General features: G+C 48.2%; 1 protein-coding gene across 1 annotated transcript in view; it reads left to right on the top strand.

The window, feature by feature from the left end:
- Positions 1-22403, top strand: part of TNNI3K (TNNI3 interacting kinase) — a 285034-nt gene that overhangs the window by 233936 nt on the left and 28695 nt on the right. The window contains exon 28 of the mRNA XM_031968361.1: positions 2276-2445. Coding sequence (XP_031824221.1) covers positions 2276-2445 — 170 coding nt within the window. The remainder of the gene's footprint in view (positions 1-2275; positions 2446-22403) is intronic.

The raw sequence follows: 22403 nt of genomic DNA, 5'->3' as shown, positions 1-22403 counted from the left end.
CCAAGTAGCATTTTCTGCTCTGAATAGAGCTTTATGTTGTCTCCACTTTGTTCCATTGGAAGGAGTGGAGAGGGAGGGAAGGAGAATTGAAGTTCTTTTCCAATTTGGTGATAAATCTATGGAGATACCTGAAGCCCAAGACCTTTTATAGGACTCTAGATTCAGAGAGGAAAAGGTCCTTTGAAGGCAAACATTTTAATTTTATAGATGAACAAAGATAGGAAGAAGCTAAGGATTTGCCCAATATGGTGCAGCTATTACATGTCTAAATCAGAATTTGCAACCAGATCTCCCCAACTACAAGTCCCGTGCCCTATCCAATACACAAGACTTTAGGTTCAAGTTCATGACGTGCAAGGATCAGTGGAAGGAGCTGATCATATTTTAAATGATAGAGATGGAGGCTGAAGGATAAAATGAAACCTGTCTTCAAGTATATTGAAAGCTGTAAGGTGGGAGGGGAAGAGACCATCAGTGGAGGTTACCAAGAGGAAAGTTTAGGTGAGAGTCGGGGAAATCTTCCCTGCCACTGCAGCTGTCCAAAGTGGATGAGGCTCCCTCCCTCTCTGCCCAGCAGAAGCCGGACAACCCCTTGACTGGTTGTTGTAAAAGAGGATTCTTTCTCGGGTCCAGTTTGGAGTGGTAAATGGCCCCTTCTAAACATGAGATTCCCCAGAGAAAAGAAAGGACTTGGAAGTGGTCTCAGCTGAGGCTTCCCCAGGGCTAACAGGAAGCAGAGCTTGGGCATATCAGACAAAATTTAATTGGGCAAATGTGCAAAACTACTGCCCAGGTGATTGTGGGAGAAGGGGGGGGTCTCATGGTAGCCACAGCTGTTGTGTGTAATCATTGTGAAGACGCAGAGGGTGCTAGAGAAACTAGAACATGTGTTTTTTCCTCTTTGCTCCATCCTCCTCTTCCTGACCTGCAGCTTTTCCTATTTTACTTATTTTTGTGGGTTCTTTTATCCTGCCCTGGATTGTCTCCAATCTTGGCAATGACTCATGGAGCTCAAGGAATGAAAAGACCCTCAGGAATCATCTAGGGCAAGAGTAGGGGAAATTCCGGTCCCAAAGCATCCCCACTGGAAAACCTGCTGACTTGTCATCCAGCCTCCGCTTCCAGGATCTACGGGTGTTCCATACTTGACACAATGGATGAGTCCTTGGAGAGAATTACATCCTCAAGCCAAGCAATGGTGTGACACTTAAGAAAATTGTCTTTTGGATTGAATTGTGTTAAACTTCCATTGCTGTCCCATAGGACATGATGTCCCATCATGTACCATATGCTAATTGTAATTTATATCACACATTAAGGCCGACAAAGAGCTTTACCTGTTATTTGATCCTCACAACAATCCCGTGGAGTAACTGTTATTATTATTATTATTATTATTTTTATCTCCATTTAACAGATGAGGAAACTGAGTCTAATCACAATTACTTACCCAGCTAGTAAGTTTCTAAAGCAGAATTCAAACTCAAGTCTTTCTGACACAAAAGCCAGCTTCTCTATTCACTTTGAATGGCTCCTAGCTCTCTCGAACTGAGCTAGACCTTGAGGATATGAAGCCAGGTTGGAGGGAGAGGGAAAGAGCGGATCATATGCCCTCAGTGATCTTATTTTCCATCTGGATCTGAAGAAGACACGACCAATAAACAGATGGACAATAATTTATTGGGATAATCAGGGGATTGAGAAAATCAAGTTTTTGTTAAACTAAGAGATAATCCAAGTTTTGTAAGTCAAATTCCCTTTAGAATGTACTAGGAAAACTTCCTTTTTGATGGAATTTTGTAGCATTTTTTTCCAACAAAGTGAAAATATTTACAACAATCAAATAAATTTTATGTCGAACTTTAGGGCTCGGAGACTTTGCATTCACTGCCTGGTTTTATTCTCACTGTTAGGTTAGTGGAGCAAGGGGAACATTATCCTCATTTTACATATGTGGAAACTGAGTCTGAGGCCATTCAAAATGTCTTGCCCTAGATCGCACACCTGGTCTAGAACCAGGACTCTTGTTTTTCAGATATAAAGTCAACTCGTCCCTCACTCACCCATTTTGTAGCTTGATTTCTAAACATCGCATTTTAGGAGGCCACTCAGAAAAGGCCGGGGGACAAAGAAAATACTGGAAAGTCTAGATGCACAGGAATTCGGCTGAAAGAAAACCCAGTCTTGGGAAGTCGCCAAGACCACTTCTGCTCACCCTGGGTCTTTAAGCCTATCTGCCTTCCTCAGAGATTGAAAATGGCCTTTCTTTATGCAGCTGATGTCGCCTTCATCAAGTAACAGCAGTGGGTCCCTGTCTCCTTCCTCGTCCTCTGATTGCCTGGCGAGCCGCGGAGGCCCCAGCAGGAGTCACGTCGCTGCCCTCCGGAGCCGCTTTGAGCTAGAGTACGCCCTGAATGCCAGATCCTGCATGTACTGGTCTCAGAGGTAAGCGTTCCTGCCGGGGACATGGGATAACCAAAGTGCGTGCGTGTGTGTACACATCTATACATATATGTATATATACACATACATGTATATATGTACATGTGGCGCAGGGGATAGAGCACCAGCCCTGAGTCGGGAGGACCCGAGTTCAAATCTGGCCTCAGACACTTAACACTCCCTGGCTGTGTGACCCTGGGCCAGTCAATTGTCTCAGGAAAAAAAAGCTTGATGAGTCAACAAGTGTTAGACCATGGTTTCATTGACCCTGTCCGGCGAGGAAACTCCTTGCAACAATGCAGATGATCAGGGATGCACTGAGAGAGGTGAAAGGACTTTTTAGGGTCCCACAGCATCAGGGGCAAGTCCTTCTGCTTTCGGGTTGGCTGTCTCTCTGGGAGGCCCTGAGGTTTCCCTCTGATGGACTGGATCAGAATAGACCTTTCCCCTTTTCTCCCTTGAACCTACATGCCCATCAATAACCAATTAGCAGCAAGCTGGGTCCGCCTTCTGCAAACTTTCCTCAGGCGCATCTCCCAGGGGAGGTAAAGTGCTGACAACTCTGCAGCAGCAGGGGCGCCGCTGCTCCTGGGATTATAGAAATATTTACGGATGAAGATACAGAAGTGATAGGTTAAGCGTTAATAAATGCGGTCTCATCAATATACGAATGTGGCTGAGGGTCTAAAAGCTGAAAACACAATGGCTGCTAACGTTCTGTTTTTGTCGCTCTATGTTAACCAACCTCTCACACAGACAGAGGGTCCTTAGAGGCCAAATAAGGATCCCTCCATTCAGTAAGTCAAACATTTATTGGCACCTGTTGTATACAAAGTGCTCTGCTAGGTCTTGGAAAAGACACTGTGGTTGGGTAAGATAGTCCCGTTGTGAAGCAGCTAGCCAGGGAACAAAACTGGATGTGGGAGTGTGTCTAAGGGGCAAGTATGTGCTTTGATTGAGAAAAGCGGGTTGGATATTTTAGAGAGGGGCTTCTGAAATGCTGGCCCCTGTGTCTCTCCCCATCAGCAATGGCACTTTCAGGAATCACAGGGAGAGTCACAGAAGAATCACATGGGAATATATGAAGCAATGAGTCTTTGTGACAATGGAAGGTGTGAAGTCTAAAATAAAACGTTAAGAGGGGAATGGAGAAAAGGAAAGAGAAATGCAGGGCAAACAGATATATCCAAACCTCAGTGGACAGAAGGCTCAGAGGCAATCGGAGCCGGTCCCCAGAAGTAGGGTGATTCCTGCGCCCAGAGTGCAATCATCCGCAGGTCATGGCAAGAAGGGAGATGGGGATCAGCAAGCATTTCCCATACTTGGCCTACCAGGTTTTCTCCCCCCTTGCTGTACACACATAAGACAAAAATATTTCCGAAAGAGAGCAAGGCAGGTTACTCATTTGGGCATGATCGTGAGCCCCCAATAAGATCAAGAGGAAAAGGAGCTTTATGTCCAAAACGATGTTCGGCAGACCTTTTAGTGGAAGCACGGAGCTGGAAATGAAAGGAGTGCCCATCAACTGGGGAACAGATAGATAAATGAATAGTAGGTCAATGTAATAGAAAAATACTGAGCTATGAGAAGTGATGAAGGAAATGGATTCCAAGAAACCTGGAAAGATTTGTATAAACTGATGCGGAAAGAAGTAAGCAGAACTTGAAGGATAATTCAGAGTCTGACAACATCATAAAAAAGGAACACTTTTGAGAGAACTCTTAGTAATGTAATGAGCAGCCACAATTCCAGAGGGCTGAGGATGATGAAAGCGACTCACTTCCTGCCAGAGTAATGATGGAATCAGGACGCAGAGTAAGAGGCACGTTTCTAGATATGGCCGGCATAGGGATTTGTTATATATGTCTATATACACATACACATACATGCAAGTTTGCAGATGCACATCCATGTATGGATATGTGCGCTGTACGCATGTATTTGGCATGAGGCTTTGTCTTTCTTTTCAGGGGGAGGGAGAAGAAAAAATAATGTTTTATAACAGACAAAATATATATCTAATTACACAAAAGAGGAAGAGGAGGAAGCCAGGGAAGGAGAAGAGCACAAGGTGAGGTAGGCGAAAGGGTGGGCAGTGTCTTGTCCAAAGCAGAATCAGCCTGTCAAAAGGGAGCCCCCAAATAAAGGGAGACTTTCATGGCTGATTGCTGCAACTTAGGTCAATTTCAGATGATCTAGTTTTCACAGATCCATATTCATGGTTTTTGAAAGTTAATTTCAATAAAAATCCTTCACATTCAAATATTCAAATGCAACATTTATATCTCAAACTGACCTACTTGAGGGAAATGAAAAGAGTAAACCGGGGCTTAATTAACAATCAAGCTTTAACTATTTTCTCCTTTTTTTCCATTTAACGGGCTCACATACAAGAGTCGACCTTTTGCAAAGGGTCGGTGTTCTTAGCTAATATGTGAATCTCCTGCCTCTCCATATAACGAGCCCATGAGGGATTGTTTAGAATTCCTAATAACCAACGCCAGTTGTGAACCCTCAGTCCTGAGAGTGGATGGAAGAGAACATTCTCCCAGTAATTAGGTATTTCAGGAGAGTTCCTGCCTCCCTCCCCCACCTCATCTCTCATTGGCCTCCACCTCCAATGCCGACGAGAGACAAGGTCCCAGTGTTTAGCCCAGAGCTGAATTAAGAACGTTTTAGGAATTTGCAGCTTTTGAGCTTGAGGTCTTCAACCTCAAAACAAAAGAACTGGATCCTAGATGACTGAGACTCCAGGAGAAGAAGAGGTTCAGGATTAAATGATCAGGGATTCTGATTTGGAGAGGACCTTGGTGGTCATCTTGACAACCTCATTTCCCAAATGGAAAGAAATTGTAGTAGTAGTGGTGGTGGTAGTAATAGTAGTAGTAGTAGTAGTAGTAGTAGTGGTAGTAGTAGTAGTAGTGGTGGTAGTAATGGTAGTAGTAGTAGTAGTAGTAGTAGTAGTAGTAGTAGTGGTAGTAGTAATAGTAGTAGTAGTGGTAGTAGTAGTAGTAGTAGATATCATTGTAGTAGCAGCAACAAAAGCAGTAATAATAACCAGAGTTTATATCACACTTTAAAGCTTATAAAGCACTAGGGAAAATTAATTTATGTGATCTCAAAACAGTTCTGGGAAGTAGCTGCTTTTCTGATCCCCCTTTTATAGTTGAGGATTTAGGAGCTACAAGGTAAGGCTGAGGTTATTGGGAGTGTTTGTATTTCTGACTATGACTGGGAAGTATGTGTATTTCTCTTGAGCAAGAACAGCAAAAGCAGCACAAGGTAGACCCAGAAACAAACAAGAGCAGGAACTAGATTCCTCTTTTGTCTTTGGGACTTTGTAATGTTCTTTTAAAGATTCTAAGCTTCTCTTGTAAAGTCCCGTTCTCAGAATGCCAGGTGTCCCGGAGGTACGGTAGGGCTGGAAATTACCGAAGCCCAAAGGTCAGCAGAGAGGCAGGCAGTGATTGTGGGCTATGAAAAACAAGGAATTGCAACAAAGAAGGAGAATTGAAAATGTTGTCCAAGCTGTGAACAGCAAATAAGATGAGCTAACCTCATGGAAGGAAAGATGGAAAACCTACTGGACAATCCTCGTGCTCTATAATCTTGAATTGTCCAAAGAAATTGAGAGAGGCCCCTGCAAGGCTGCCCTACTTGGGCAAATTTGTAGTAGAATAAGTTGATATAGGACAAGAAAGCTGAGGGGGAATGTCATCTGAATCACTAGAAAGAAAAGGTTACAAGCCAATTAATCATCGATTAGTTACCTACTATGTGCCGACACTGTACCAAAGGTGGAACCAAGAGCTGCTAGTCCATTGGGGTAGATTCCAAAATAGCCATATTTCAGGATTTCCAAAAGCAATAATGGCTGATTTGGGCCGGGAGGAACTTGTAGTGGGTGAGATCAGGAAAGTCTTCACGTAGAAGGTGATACATGAGCTGAACCTTGAAAAACAGCAGAATTCTGGGAAGTGGAAGGGAGATGGAGGAATGTCCCAAACCTGGGCTCAGTCAATGGGAAAAGAGAGAGATGGAAGTTGGGATGCTGAGTACGAGGAATACTATGGCTCGGATGGACTGCGCGCTATGGGTCAGACTAGGTTGGGAGGGGGTGAGACAGGAAGCAAAGGGAAGCTGCCAGAGCTCACTGAGTAAATACTTTAGGGCAATCACTTGATAACTTCATGGAGAATGGGTCAGAGTGGACCAAGCAGAGAAACCAAACCAGTATCTGCATTGGTTCAGGAAAGAGGTGAGTAGGTGCGAAATAGGTCAGTGATATGAAGGGAAAGAATGAGAGAGAGGTCAGAACTGCCATCCTACTAGCAATGGCGAGCCTGGACAACTGACAGGCCCAGCCAGGTGAAGAGAGGAAGAGGGGGGTCCAAAATGACCCCGAGGATGGAGCTGAATCTCCAGAGGGGAGACAGTGCTTTGGACAAAGGAGGGAAACTTGGAGCAGAAGAGACTGTGAGGGCTGAGAAGATGAGTTGTCTTTTGGACTTGGGATGAAACAGCCCCTGTGAGGACCCATCTGAGCAGTCAGTGTGTAACATCTGTGTAACCGTTCACAGACATTGCCCTGGTCACCTTCACAACGGTGTGAGGGCAGAAGGAGGTCCTGCTTTACAGGATGAAAAGACAAAGGCTCACCAAAGAGTGAGGGTCAGAGGGCTATTCAGACTTGGGTCTTCAGGCTCCCTTCACACACACACACACACACACACACACACACACACACACACACACATCCTGGTGACATAAAGGTTAACCCATTGCATTTGAGCTCAGGAAGAGCAGACTTTGAATTTTGCCTCATTCACTATGAGATCAGGGCAGGTCACCTAACCTCGCAACCTCAGTTACCTTTTCTGTAAATTGGGAATGATCCCAGCGGCCACCTCACAGGTCTTGGTGAGAACCAGTCTAGGGAGACAATGTGCAAAGAACTGCCTCCACATCAGATAGACGTGGTGTCTACGGTGCAAACGAAGGCGATCCCCTAATCTCAGCGGAGGGCCGGAGGCAGGGGGAGAGCATTTCCATGGAGTAAGCGGAAGGAAGGAAACTATAAACGTGAAAGGCAGTACCTGGCGGAAAGTGTTAAAGGGACTCAGTTAAAGAGTTCCAATTGTGTGGCTTTTAACCTAATATTCCCAGGAAAATGGAAGGGGCACAGGTCCCCAAGCCCTGCGAATGTAAGCTCCCCAGCTCTGGGGCCTGGAGCCTGCAGCAAATGGTGCATTCATTTTTCACTTTTCTATGCAAAGGTTAAGCAATTGTGAGTTATTTTATGAGATTTGGGTTGAATTTGTCTTTATTTTCTCCTAAGCCGAGAATTTCGATGGCAGGGGGAGGGGAAGGCCCTACTGTTCTTGTTTGTGTTGAGTCAAGTTCTGAGAACAGAACAGTGTTTAGCCATCTAGGAGAAGAAACCAGACCTATGGAAATCAGAATTTTCCAAACAGATACACCAGGGAGTAATTATTCACATGCACAAAAGGTTCTGCCAAAAGGTTCCTTTAAATAGCAAACTTGCCTGCTGGCGGATTGCAAAAATATTTCTATGTTTTGGGGAGAAAGGGCTGATTTCTTTAAAAAAAATCAATTAACACAGCCTTTGTCAGGAATATAGCTATTGTGCGGGGCCAAGCGAGCCGGCGAGTCAGGCGTCGTGAGCTTTGGGGGTGGAGGCCGGGGACGGGCCATAGATATGGTGGGCTGATCAGTTCCAGATCTGCAGAGGGCCGGCTGGGGGGCCAGAGGTACCTGCTGGGGAGGGGGGCAGGTTAGAGCAGAGCCATCTCCTGCCACGGATTTCTGGAGAAGAGGATGGAAGAGGGAGGTGGTGGGATCGTTTATTAACAGAGTTGTACAGGCGTGGAGGTTTCTTATTTCTCCGGCTCGGGGATTATAAGCAAACTGGCATTTTTGCAAGGCCGAGTTTCTGATCCCAGGGTTTGTTTCACAGAATCACTGATTCTCGGAATTGGAGGGACCTGGGAGGGGGTCTGGAGCAAGGGCACCGTGAGCTGGGGCTAACCATTGGCTGGCTGGCTGCAGCCTGGGAGCTCCGAGAGATCTCAGGGAGTCTGTGAACTTCGATTTGGAAAAATATGTCTTTATTGTCAATTACTTTGGTTTCCTTTTCATCCCAGATATTTTATTGTGTGCATTTAAAAGCAGTTCTGTGATTCACCGGGTTCATAAGCCTTCCCAGATTGTGAAAGGGCTCCATCACACACACACACACACACACACACACACACACACACACATACACACACACACACTCTGACACACACACACTCACACATACACACACTCACACTCACTCACACACACACTCTCATGCACACACTCACACTCATTCACACACACTCACACACACACACACTCACTCACACACTCACACATACACTCACATACACACATTCACACCAACCACATCCATCCCCAGCCACTTGAAGACTTCTGTTGAGGGCAGACCCTTGGCAGCCATTCCATTTGGGGACAGCTCTAAGCTTTTCCTTGCAAGAAACCAAAATCTGAATCTCTGTAGCTTCCACCCAAACACAAAAGTTGGGGCCAACCCAAAGTGTTCTTTCCCTGACCCACCTTTCCCATACTTGAAGGTATCGTCATATCCTCCCTAGAGCTAACCTTCTACCCCCTTCAAAGGCCCCTTGAGGTCCCAGAGTCCTCCAGCATCCTGATCAGCCTCCTGGGGTGCTTTGGGTTTATCTGGGCCCTCCCTAAGAGGGCGTATCCCAACCCCAGTATTCCAGTCATGGTCATACTGGGGAAACCAGAAAACCATCCCTTCCAGGCCTGGAAAGGTCAGCCAGAATTCTGTCACTGAAAGCATCCAGGTTGGCTGTACCTCCTCTGTAAGGCTCCCCCAGCCCGTGTCCAATGCCCTTGGAGTACAAAACACAAAGATGTGGACAACGTGGACAGTCTTCTCAGAGATAGGCCCATAAATGCAAAAAGAAAAAAGAAAGAAATCTCAAAGATTACAAGAGTAACAATTACACTGAAATACAGTCATCTGGCTCTGTCTATAGTTCTCTATATTGACACCGGTATCTCTCTGGATACTTGGTATCTAAAGATAGATAAAGAGCAGAACTCATAACATATGAGCAATAATGGTAGCTGTAGAAAGAGCCCTGACCTAGGAGCCAGAATCTTGAATCTTAGATTTTTTTTTTACTTAGGACTCTTGTGACTTTGGGGAGGCCGTTTCATCCCCCTCATTCTCAGTTTCCCCATCTATAAAACGAGAGTAGATGACCTCTAAATGTCCTGTTTCACTTTAAAATTTAACATATCTCCTTTTTATATTTCCTAATAGAATAAAAAATGAAAGAATTTTAAATGAGACATTGGAGGCAGCCTCAGGGATATCTGGCTTTATTTGCTACAAGCTAGAGTAGCTGGATCTCACCCAGGCAGGATAGGAGGAAAATACCTTGTTATTATAATTCATTTTCTATGGCATTTTAAAATTTGACAAATCACTTTCTAAAACATAATCCTGTGAGGTAGATAGTATAACTATAATTTTCTAGATGAAGAATTTGAGTCTCAGAAAAGTTGTGAGATAGATATATATATACACCCACACATAGTACTTTAGGGTTTTATCAATGTTATTTCATTTGATTCTCACAGAAACTTTGAGGATTAGATACTATTATTGTCTTCAGTTTACAGATACAGGAAACTGAAGCTGGGAGGGTGACTTACCCAGGGTCATAACAGTTAGTAATTGTCTTAGGTAGGTTTTGAATTCAGTTCTTCCTCACTGCAAATCTAGAGAACTAGAACCTATCTGACTGGCCTGTCAGCTTCTAAGGAATCGGGACTATCTACCATGGTGTCTACTACAAAGAATACATTTGTTAATATTTTTGATTGATTCATATTTAAGAGACAGAGACAGAATCCCAGCACTTATGACTCCATGTCTAGTGTCTTATACTCATACTTGGCTAATTGCTTCATTAAAGAAAAAGAAAATACAAAAAGGAAAACCTAAAAAGGTGCCCTGTTCACCCCAAAAAGAAGAGACCAAATACAACATTTCTCAGGGGGTGCTATCAGATGGTCAATACAAGAGTGATGGATTTGAAGCCAAAGGACATGGAGCTTCTTCTTGACCTTGGAGTAGTCACCCCCATGGTGTCCCAATTATAGAATAAGGCTCCTCAATGACAGGAGTTCAGCATGTCTTCCAGCTCTGAATCTCTGATCCTCTGACAATCAAATGCCTTGCAGGAAAGCAAAGGTTGGGGTCTTGGGAGGTGGAGGGTGGGTGAGGAACAGAATTAACCAAGAGGAGCCTGTGGGGGCACCATGGAGCCTTGCCTGGTGCTCCATATTTGTAAATTAATGACTGCTTCCCATTCTCCACCCTCCTGACAGTCTGGATTGAGTTAAACACCCTCTGGTGTTAAAGATTTAATGAATAGTTCCCTTCAGCCTGCCTACAATTCTCACAGTTATTCCAGGATTCCCTCAGGACCTGTGGATGCAAGGAAATGATCTTGCACTCGATGACGCGCTACTGTCTAATTGTTCACATGTCTCTCCATCCGAGCTCCATGACTAGACTGCAGGCTTCTGGAGCAGAGGGATCCTCTCTCATTTCTTCCAGTTCCTCCTCTCCGCACCCCAAGTTTCCCACAAGAAAATGAGAAGGTGAACAGGGAGGTTCTGTTACCCCAAATGAGAGCCACTTTGCCTCTGGCGTGGAGAGACTAGTACTTTCTTACCCTTCTTCAGGAAGGATTTAGGCTCCAGCAGAAAATAGCTCCTGTTTTCCAAGTAGGTCTCTGGGAGATACAGTTCATATGTTGGAGGAAGTGATTTAAATATAGCTTCTTGGGAGAAGAGAAACTAGTTCAGAGTTTTTAGAGGTTACCACAAATCCATATGCTACAATATTAATCTGAATAAAATTCTCAACTCAATTCGAGAACTATTCACTCACTTCTGAGATCTCCTTTATCACACAACAAATTAAAATGAAGTAAAAAGCAAATTAATCAAACGAGGTAGCCTATGCCTGATTCTAGTGGGGAGAATAAGAGAATAGTGCCTTGGGGTGAGAAGATGGGGCTTCCAATACAAGTTCCTCTATTTATTATCTGTGTAACATAAATCAATCCTCCCCCTGAACCTCTCAGGGTCCTCTGGAGATTCAAACTGTTTACTTCATGAGATTCTTGAGATGTATAAAGCCCCATCTCCCATCTGTCTTTGCAGAGTCCAACCCTTCTTCCTCTTCCCATCCTCCTGGTTGAGGGCACCCTGGTTCCCTTCCCTTGGTTTCTTCCATCCTATCTGATTGAGTCTTTCTCACACTTCCCCAAGTCTTCAATTGAAGTGTTTTTGGAAATGAATTGAATCTATTGTATTAAATCCTCCCACTCCCTTCCAACGAAAAAGGGGTGTAAGCTTTCTTCAAAGGCTTCCAGTGAAGGAAAGAACAGCATTGACATTATCTGGCAGTGATCCTCTGTGAGGAGACCTCCTGTGAGGAGCTGGTCAGGGGCCCAGTCTTGTGGATTCTCATATCGGTCTCCTCTCCATTCCAAGTCCCCATCCTAATTCTTACTCTCCCCAGACTCTTACAGGGGCCTTCTACTCTGTTTTTCTGCACTCATTCTCTGTCCCCTCCACAAGCTACCCAAGTGATGTTCCTCCAAGGAGACTGACTTGCTCAAGAATCCGCCATGACTCCCTAGTGCTGCTAGGAGAAAATAGAAAGCCCTCTGCTGGACGTGTAGAGCTCTTTACCAGTGGGTCCCCATCTTGTCCTCCAGGCTCAAATCTCTTTCATAATTCTACATTCCAGTCATTTGGCAGAGATATTGTTCTCCTTCTTCCCTCCAAGAATTAATGTGTTTGATTGATTCATATTTAAGAGACAGGGACAAAATCCGAGAACTCATGACTCTATGTCTAGTGTCTTATACTCATACTTGGCTGTTTGGAACAAGCCATTCCCTGGTTCCACATGCTCCCTCCACGTACTGTTGTCTCTTAATATTCCCTCTCATTTCTCATCTCAAGGATCACTTCCTTTTTTAGTCCTTTCCAGGTCAGTCCTAACTCACTAAGGAGTTCTTAACTACTTTTGTTCCTTGCTCCCCTTGGTATTCTGGTGAATGCCAGATAACCCTAACCTTCCTCAAAGAATACTTTAAAATGCATAAAATACAATATGTGGGATGACAAAGGAAATCAATTGTCCTGAAATGCACATATCGAGACCCTTTAAAAGCACAAATTCATGGGCTCCAGGTTAAAAACTGCAAATTTGGGGAGTGACTCTATGTTTATTTTTCCGTATATTCACATTTACTCAACTGCAGGTAGCTATGGGGTCATACAAATCTAGCATCAAGCTTGAAGTCAGGAAGACTCTGAGTTCAAATCCCACCTCAGACACTTCCTAGCTGTGTAACCCTGGGCAAGTCACTTCACCCCTTTTGCCTCAATTTCCTCATCTGTAAAATGAACTGGAGAAGGAAATGGCAAAACACTTCAGTATCTCTGCAAGAAAATCCCCAAAGCTGTAGAACAAGCTTTTCAATTGCTTAAGGGCAGGTTTCTCTTTTTCTTTTTCCTTTTTCTGGTCTGTGTGCCTACAATGGTGCCTATTCCTTCCTAAATCCTAGTTGAGGAAGAACCGAATAAATCCCAAGGTCCTTGCAGCTCAGGGCTTTGACCTCCGGATCCACCGAATAAGGAGAATCTCTTTCCCTTGGCACTTTTGGACAGCTCCAGCTTCACCTTTGCCATTGTTCAACACCCTTGACTGAGAGGAAATTCTTCTTTGTGTTGCTCTTAATCCCTCAGGCAAAAGTAAGTTAAACTTCCTCTAGTTTTGTCCTCAGTGGAGGCAGAAGAATGAATGGGCTACTATCTCTGAGGGTTTCTTGCCCACGGGAGGGGAGGGGAGGGGCTGCTTGACAAAACTGTCCATCTCAGTCTTCCAGACTAGAATTGTGGCGACTTTCCTCCAGCCCCTCCAGGTTTATGTCCATCACTTGTACTGAGCCTTCATGCGCCGGATGATTTGCGTCCCCTTGTCTATTGTGTCTCAGCGCCCGGATTGTCAGGACTGTGGACAGAACGTGTTTTTGTCTCAGCTCTTTTTTTTTTAATGCCATCTCTAATGCTCCCTACCTCAACACCTTTAAAAAATATTACTCCCAACAAATTGACAACAGCTGAGAGTTTATTTTTTTTTTAACCCATGGAACAAGTGATGGAAAGGGTGGGCCACCAGGCATGGGGGGTTGGGTGAGGAAGTAAGCCTCCAGGCACCAATCAATCAACCAAGGAGCCGTTTGTGGGGAAGCTGTTAAGTGCACTGGACCCCCGCAAGTGGCCCATAGGGCGTGGGGATTCCTTGGCAGAGGAGAATTTCAGAAAGGAGGAAACTCCCTCAGGAGAGAGCCCCTGCAGGGGGAGGATCAGCTGCCCTGAGAGATTAAGGAAAGTGCTAAAAAAAGCCAACCTGGAGAAGTCCGAGGCTGCCTCAAGTAACTCAAGTTTTGTCTCCCTAAGGACACGCAAATGAATGTGAAACAGGCCCTGCCTTCCCGAAGCTTACATTCTATCAGAAAATAGCCTGCACGCATCCAACTGGATTAAAATATAGACGGAACAAAGGCAGTATTTTTTTGTGTGTGAGGAATAATTACCTGGAAGAAGGAGGAGGAGGAGGAGGAGGAGGAGGAGGAGGAGGAGGAGGAGGAGGAGGAGGAGGAGGGAGACAGTGACAAATCTAAAAACACAAAGTAATTGCACAGCAATTTGGTGTGTGCGGGGGAGATACTATCACCTGATTTGGGGAGAATCCACGAGAGCTTCGCAGGGAAAGGCTCTTGAGTGGAATATTGAACCAAATGCATTGTGGGTGAGGTGAGGGAGGGCGGTGGGAGTGACTCTCCTCTGGTCCAGGGTCGGATTGGGGCTCATCGCACCAGGACGAGCTCGGGATAGTCTCCCCCAGGCCCCGCACAGGGATTCCCTAAATCTGAGCATCTCCCGTTTCTTTCTCGGTCTCCTCAGTAACGTTAAGAACAAGCCCCAGTGGGTCACGTTTCTTCTTTTAGTCTCTAGGTTCTTCTTCCATTATAGGAGAATTTCTGTATCTGAATTTAAGAGAATTCAGAGCTAGACTAGACCTTAGAAAGCCAGATCCAACGTCCCCATTTTACAGATGAGAAAGCAGCAAAGTTAAAGCACCTGCCAAAGCTCCCACGTGCACTTAAGAATCTGAACCAAAGCCAGCCTCTTCCCTCCAGTTCCCCGCTGCAAACTGTCCGGCCACGCTGCCAAGTCTGTGCTCCAGGACCAAACACCTTCTTCGCTGGCTTTGGGAAGAGGCCTGGCTTCCTTCCCTTCCTCCTCCTCCTCCCTCCCCTCTCACCTCCCTCCCACATTCTTCTAAACTGGCCCCATTCCTGGGGTCCCGGGAGCCGGAGAAAAGCCATCTGTGGCTGCAGCAAAAATCCTGGTAACGAGGAGGAGGAAAGAGCTCATCCTTCCCTCATTCCGAAAACACTTTGAAAAGGAGCAAACTGTGCGTTTTGAGGAAGATTCTCTAACGAGGAGGAGAAAAGAGCTCATCCTTCCCTCATTCTGAAAAGACTTTAAAAAGGAGCAAGATTTGCTTCTTGAGGAAGATTCTCCTAGCTTTTCCCGCATCGCTGCCTATTAAAACTTTGCTATTAACGGGCCATTCTGTGCTGCTGAAAGCGGCGCTCTGGCCTGGCCCGGGATCTAAAAGACCCTAGAAGAGCCTGACAGAGCGCAAGAGCCGTTTCCCACCGCCCCCCCGCTCCCCCCAGCCCGCTGCCCTCCTGGGGAGGCATCCATCGGAGGCAGGCCCCGTGAAGCCCGGAGCAGGGAGGGAAGGTTCTCCGGGCTCTTCTCAATAGATCAAAGCCCCCCAAAGCCGAGCAAGATTTCCCGTCTGTCTCAGTCTCTCCGCCGCATCCTAAGGCCTGGTGAACACCAGGTTCTCCATAAAGGCAGAACGACGCGCTCCTCGGTGCCGGCTGCTGCCCGGGAGACTGTGGGAAGGAGAGCTTTGCTGGGAAGGGCCGGGCGCAGTTCCACCTCCCTTACCCGCTCTCACCCCGGAGTCGGGCAGAAGCTGACAAAGCGCCTGCCTCCCGACACCCCCTGGAAGCCCAAAGGGGAGGGAGAGGAGGAGGGGAGAAGGAGGGGGGGAGGGGGTTAAGAAATGCGCGCTGTTTGCACAAAGAATGAGTGACTCCTTCAGACGCCCCCTCCCTCCGTGCTTTCCCCGCCCCCCCCCCCCGGGGCCTTGCCTCCCCGGGCCGGGAGAGCCCGCCGTGGGGCTCCATCCCGGGGGTTCCGGCCGCGGGGGCTTGGGCGCGTTCTCAGCCCGGGCCCCTGCCCCAGACCCCGCTCCGGGCCCAGCGCTCTCCCCCGGCCGGCCGCAGGCCATGCCTTGCTCTCCGGCGCCACCCAGCGGCCAGAGCGTGGGCGGCGCCAGCGCGTGCTGCCCGCCAGCCCCCTCCCCTGCGGCGGGAAGCGCCGCGGCTCCGCAGGGTTCCCGGGGGCCCCGGGGCGGGCAGGGTGGGAGCGATCGGGGAGCGGCGATGGCCGCACGCGCCCTCCGGGCCCTCCCCGGGCAAGGCTGCGCTCGGCCGGCGGCGGCCTCTGGCGTTAAAGATGCAAAAGGAGGTTTGGGGTTTTACAGAAACCGGCTCCGCCCTGAGGGGCGACGGAGGGACTGGGGGGGGGGACGTGGCCCAGGCCGCCCTGGCCCGGGAACGAGCCTCGGCCGCCCCGCCCCATCCTTGTGGCCGGAGACAAAGAGACAATGGGCAAAGCAATACCGCCTGGGTGGGGGGGGCCTGGATGGGGGGGCAGAGGGCGGGGGAGAATGGTTTCCCGGCCGTCCTTCCCCAGTCCTGAGGCGAGGGTCCCCTCCCCTTTGTCATGACAAAGTCCCGTCTGGGGACTGCAAAGGAACCCTAAGGCCTGATGCTGCGGGGGAGAGGGATGTCCCCGGAAGGCGGGGCCAGCAAGGCCGGGCTGGGCTTAGGGAGGCCAGGCCGGGCCGGGGAGGCCGGGCCGGGCTTAGGGAGGCCGGGCCGGGCCGGGGAGGCCGGGGGGCTTAGGAGGCCGGGCGGCTGGGAGGCCGGGGTTAGGAGGCCAGGCGGCTGGGGAGGCCGGGGGGGTTGGGAGGCCGGGCGGGCCTGGGAGTCCGGGCCGGGCTTTAGGAGGCCGGGGCTTAGGAGGCCGGGCTGGGAGGCCCCCTTGGGAGGCCGGGCCGGGCTTAGGGAGGCCGGGCCGGGCCGGGGAGGCCGGGCGGGGTTTAGGGAGGCCGGGCCGGGCTGGGAGGCCGGGCGGGGAGGCCGGGCCGGGCTTAGGGAGGCCGGGCCGGGCTTAGGGAGGCCGGGCGGGGTTTAGGGAGGCCGGGCCGGGCTTAGGGAGGCTGGCCTCCGGCTTCGGCCTTCCCCCAGGGCAGGTGCCGCTGGGCCACGCTGCAGGCTGCAAAGCCAGGGCCAGCTCCGGCTCCGGGAGAAGTCATGGCCAGGGCTCCGTCTGGGAGCAGAAAACCTTGACTGCCAGGACCGGGCCAGAACAAGGCCCGGGCTCCTCCGCCCGCCTCCTTCTGGGACTTTCTAAGCGGACTAGCGCCGGCTAAGTCCCCTCCTGGGCTAGGTGGGAGCCCTGGGCCTCAGTTTCTTTCGGCTAAAATGAGGGGCGCTGTCCCCGATCTCCCCGAGCCCCTGAGCCCCTACCCCTGCTCTGGCCCCGACTCTGCCCGGAGTTAAACAGCGGCAGCCGGGCGTTCGTGCCACCCCCCCCCATCTCTGACTGTGCGCGTTGCCAGGGCCTCCGGCTTGCCTGGCAACAGTTGCCAGGTTTCAGAGCCAGGAAGGGGCGGGGAAGCATCCCTGTGATGATTGGGGGCAGGAGGAAAGAGCTGGGATTTGCGAAGCCTCTGACCCCGGGGCCTGCATCCCCGCCCCCTCCCGCCCCTCCCTCCTGGACCCTTCCCAGCAGCAGGCCCACGGCCCATGCGCTCGCCTCCCCCTCCCTTCCCGGCGGACCCCGAGTCTGATGCGCTCGCCTCCCTTCTCCCCGAGAAAACGGCTTCCAATCGCCCGGGCAGACAGGGGGACTCGCCCGTGGTAGGGGCGGCTGAAGTGCCCAGAGCAGGCCGGGAACTTCAGGGTCTGGAGGCCAATGGGCGTCCTCCTAATGACCATCCGACTATGACCCTTGTCAAGTACATCACAGGCCGGCCCCGTGACCGAATCCCAGACCCCGCATCAGGAAATCATAGATCGCTGCCTCTTACAATTGCTAGCTGCGTGACCCCTCCTAACCGGGACTCTCCAAGGGAAAGGGATCTGACGGGAAAAGTGATTCTAAAATGAACTAGGCTGCCTGGAGAGGTGGTGAGCTGCCCGTCCTGCCCGGACGACCAGTCCTCTGACTGGGAAAGACTCTTGTCCCAGTATCTGTCATACTGGGAAGCTTCTGAGGTCACTTCTAAGCCCGAGCCCACGCCTACCTCAGTTTCCTTCTCTGTTAAATGAGAGGACTGAAGGAGGTGAGATCCCTTGCAACAACCTCTAGGACACTAATAATAACAATGAGACAAAGATCGGATCTATGATTTCACTGGCAGAGGGAACTCCCAGAGGAAGAAACCCCCTTTCCCATGCAGATCACCCCTTTCCCCTAACTTAGTCTTTGAGGGTTGCCTAGGTTACTGGGAAATTGAGTTACTTGTCCAGTCACACAGGCAGCCTGCATCAGAGGCAGATCTTGAACCTTAAGTCTTTGTAGCCAATTCTCTATCCACAATGTCTCTCAAGATACAGATACGTGCCAAAAGTAGAGAAAATATTCATGGTTTCCTGGCTCCAGGGTCAGCTTTCTACCCACTGGGCCATCCTGCTTGTCTAGTGATGACGGTGATGATGATAAGGATTAAGAAAATGTGGGCAGAGAAATTGGTGATAGAGGAACAGGAGGAGGAGGTAGAGGGGCAAAGGAAAGTGAGAGGAGGAAGGAGATAGTGGGAACAGAGGAGGGATAGTGGGAGGAGAAGGTGAGTGAGGGGGAGGAAAAAGATGAGTAAAGAGAGTGGTGTAGGGCTGATGATAAATAAGTCCTCTACAGATTGAGCAAACTGAGGTCCAGGAAGGTTGTGATCTCATAAATGAGAAGTCATTTGTTCATTTATTCCAACTCTTCTCAGAAAGAGGCTCCCTTCCGTACCGGGGCCAACTTGAATATTGACCACGTTTGTTCACCTCCTTTGGGACTAAGAGTTGCGTGTTTGGCCGGTGAGTGGGAAGTGGGAGGAGACGTGACTCCGGCTCTGACGATGCACTGGGGAATATCACCCAGTTATTTTAACCCCCTTAAAGATTTGTTTCTTGTGCTGGTCATGATTGCACCTCTCTTACAATGGGTGGTAGAATGGTACAAAGCCCAGCTTAAAGACATGCAATTTCAGTAATAAAAATATAGTAAGTTCCATTTTAAAGCAGCTCATGAGAAGATAAAAGCAAATAAAGGCAGCCCTCCGACAGATAAATGTAGTAACAAAGATTTGATAATAATTGCTAATAATGAGGAGGATGATCACGACAATGACAACAGCAACACAACAATAACAACAGTGTAGCTCTACCACTAATTAGGGATGTGACCATTTTAAGTATGAGACCCTCTTTTAAAAGTCAAAACATTTCCTGTATCCATACGTTAGAGTAGTTGCACAATTAATATCCCCTGATCGTGGAAATAAAATGGTGACAAAAAGCTGCTATGAATTCAGGAGCATTTTTAAAAGAGTTTGGATTTTATTCATGCTAACTGTGCTGCCTAGTTTTGGGGGAAAGATGACATATATGTGTGAGACATCTTATTTACTCAGATCAGAGAAAATGTTTGCTAAATAAGGAGGAAAATGGTCATGCTCAGTATACCTACATGTTCCAGGGCATCTTTCCCTAACTCAACACACCCCCAGGGACCCACAACCTGTAAATTGGGAAGTATTGGGTTAGTTATGTCAACTCCCTAGGATTCATCTTTCCTGTCTGAAAAATGGAGGATGTCCCTTTCAGCTTCCACTCCTTCCTCTCCCCTGTGGTCCTCCCTCTATACCCCGGAGCCAGATGATTGGATTCTTCCTGGGCTGTCCCCTCCAGGGTCTCAGTGCTATGGTAGCCCACCTCCCTGCTCCTAATATTTCTAACATCCAAATAAATTCTCCTTGATCTCTCCCTCCCTTCCTTTCTTCTTTCCTCTTCCCTTCCTTCCCTCCACGCTTCCATTCCTCCTTCCCTGTCTCCCTCTCTCATTTCTTCTTCCTTCTTTAACAAGCATTGGTTACTATATGCCAAGTCTAATGCTAGGTGCTGGTCACAGAGGGACAGAATCCGGTGGTTCCTGTCCACTAAGTCCTACCTTCATTCCTCCTCGTGGCCTGAAGCGACTTTGCTCTGGGAAGGCTGGGGAAGCGGGTCGTCCCCTTCAGGCCCTACCAGGTTGGAAAGCGCTCAAGTAGGAGGCTGAAGAGCTACCAGCCCCGCTCACTGCCCAGGCTGACCAGGGGCTGAAGATTTTATATCAACATTTCTTGAAGATCTCCCACTACGTGGCAGGAGGTGAGCTGCGTGTTACAGAGGTGACACTCACTCTCGTGGAATCTGAAACCTCTGAAGCCCTGGGATATAAATGGCCTTCCAGTCACCATTTGGTGACAGGTTCCCCGGTCTTCATATTGTCCACTGGAGAGACCTGGAGGTCAGCATCTGAAAAAAGCATTTGCATCGGGGCCAGCCGCAGAACACAAGCAAAGAGCCTCCATTAAAGGAGGCATCAGGAAAAACCCAAGGGAGTGCTGGGACTGCTTTTTAGTTTTTAAAAGCAGGATGCAAAGTTGGAACTAATTGGAATTAAGCAAGCCTTTGGGCTAGGGTGCTAACAATGGAGAGAGAGAACTCGGCAGGTCTATGGCCATCTGTGTCTGCTGCTGAGATGGAAGGGAGGCAGTTGTTGAAATAAGGAGATTACATAACTAGGAAGTCAGAGAAGTAGAGAGAACAAGGCTAATAGGAAGGTAGGCAGTTGAGGTGAAAAGAAAGCCAAGCACTGATCTCCTTAAGGGAGAAAGGAGAAGATCCTCACAAACTGATAGATTCTGGCCACAGGATTAAGATTGGGGGGAAATCCTGGGTGGTCTGAGCCTCAGAAAAGGCTATTGGCTGATGGTGGCAGAGGGAAGGGCTCCTTGGGAAGCAAGGAGGAGCCTTCCTCATCCCCCACAGCCAGGCACTCCAGGGGGCACAAGAGAGAACACTGCCAGTAATGGAGTGATGAGGGAGGTGATGAAGTCAGGCGGGAACCATGTTTCACTGAGATCCAGAAAATGGGGGAAAAAAGAAAGAGATTTAAGCTTAAAGGAAGATTAACTATGCAAGAAACATCCCAGAATGGGGATATTCTCAGAAAACCTTGATGATATGCTGATTTTTTTTCTGATATTAAAGTCAAATCAAGAAGCATTTCTTAAACACCAACTATGTCTAAGCTGCAAAGCCAAAGTGCAAACCAGAATGTGCAGGATGAACATGAAATATGAAATGCTAGATATAAAGTCATACGTCATTCCAGGGAATTCCATTCTGGCCCAAGTACATTTGGAAGTATGTCCTTATGCCCATGGCTTCAGCCTTCCATTTCCACAGTGCCCTCTGATAAATGAGGACCCACTCTACATGATTACAAATGGAATTTCATTTATCAATAAGGAAAACAAAATAGAAATACAACTCTGGGCCCCAAAGATAGATTTAAATTCCTAAAGCAACTTGCTGTCCTCCATCCCCCTGAACTCACAGATGGATCTGAGTCTATCTCAAGTAAACAACACATAGATATGGCCCATGTCCAAGTTAGTTTCAGAAAGTCCTTCCATTCGTACAGTAGAAAGCGCAGTATCCAAGATGGAGGCCCCGTGCCATCGCCTTCACCAGCTCAATGCTATTTTCTTTTGCTTCTGCCATCTAGTCCAGGTGATCTCTGGTACCTACTCTCCTCCCCTGGAGATCAGTTTCCATATTAAATGAGATGACATCAAAATTTTCATTCATTTCTAAATTTATTTGAGCATTTGGTTCCAGTGTCTTGATCTAACATTTCCAGCTATAAGTGTGTCACTTAATCAAAGGATCAGTTTCTTCATCTGACAAATGGGAACAATCATTCCTTCAAGATGTTACTATTAATTTGAAAAACAAATGGGTAGCTATTATGCTGAATGAGGAAGGCGAAACATGATGGGGTACAGCAATTACAAATTGTTTGGGGTAAATGGGAGTTTTCAGCTAACTAAGGAAGGTTTTTGTTGGTTTGGTTTGAAGTGTGTGTGTGAATAATCAGGCCATCAGACCACAGTGGAGGATTGGGTGCTTCAGAGAGTTGGGCAAATACTTCAGAGCTACAGAAAAAGCAAGCTCCCTGCAAGGTCCCTGTGGAGTCAGCAGGAGCATTGAGTTCTGTTGTATGGAAGTCCGGGAAAAGCAGCCTGCAGCCCGAAGGGAGGCCGGCCCAAGGTGTGCCGTGGTAATAAACTGCTGAGGTCTTACTTTCCGAGTCTGCCTCCCTTGGATCTCTTCCACCACAGCCTGGAAAGGCTCCTCCCTCCTTGAGGGACCTTACAAGAGCAAAGTGGAGCAGAGTTATAAAGGGTAACAAGCGTGGATGCACTGGATCCTGTACCATGAGAGGCAGTAACTCTAAGTGATCAGCGACCCTCTGAAGTGTCTAAGCTGGGATTCACAGAAGACTTCCATCATGACTCCAGCGGGCAGCAGATAGAGCAGGAGCCCACGGGACTGTGGTCAGCAGACACGACAAGC

This window comes from Sarcophilus harrisii, chromosome 4 (genome assembly GCF_902635505.1).
Source record: "Sarcophilus harrisii chromosome 4, mSarHar1.11, whole genome shotgun sequence".
Classification (NCBI taxonomy): domain Eukaryota; kingdom Metazoa; phylum Chordata; class Mammalia; order Dasyuromorphia; family Dasyuridae; genus Sarcophilus; species Sarcophilus harrisii.
Note: the sequence above shows the minus strand (reverse complement) of the source record. Positions and strands in the feature narration are given on the sequence as shown.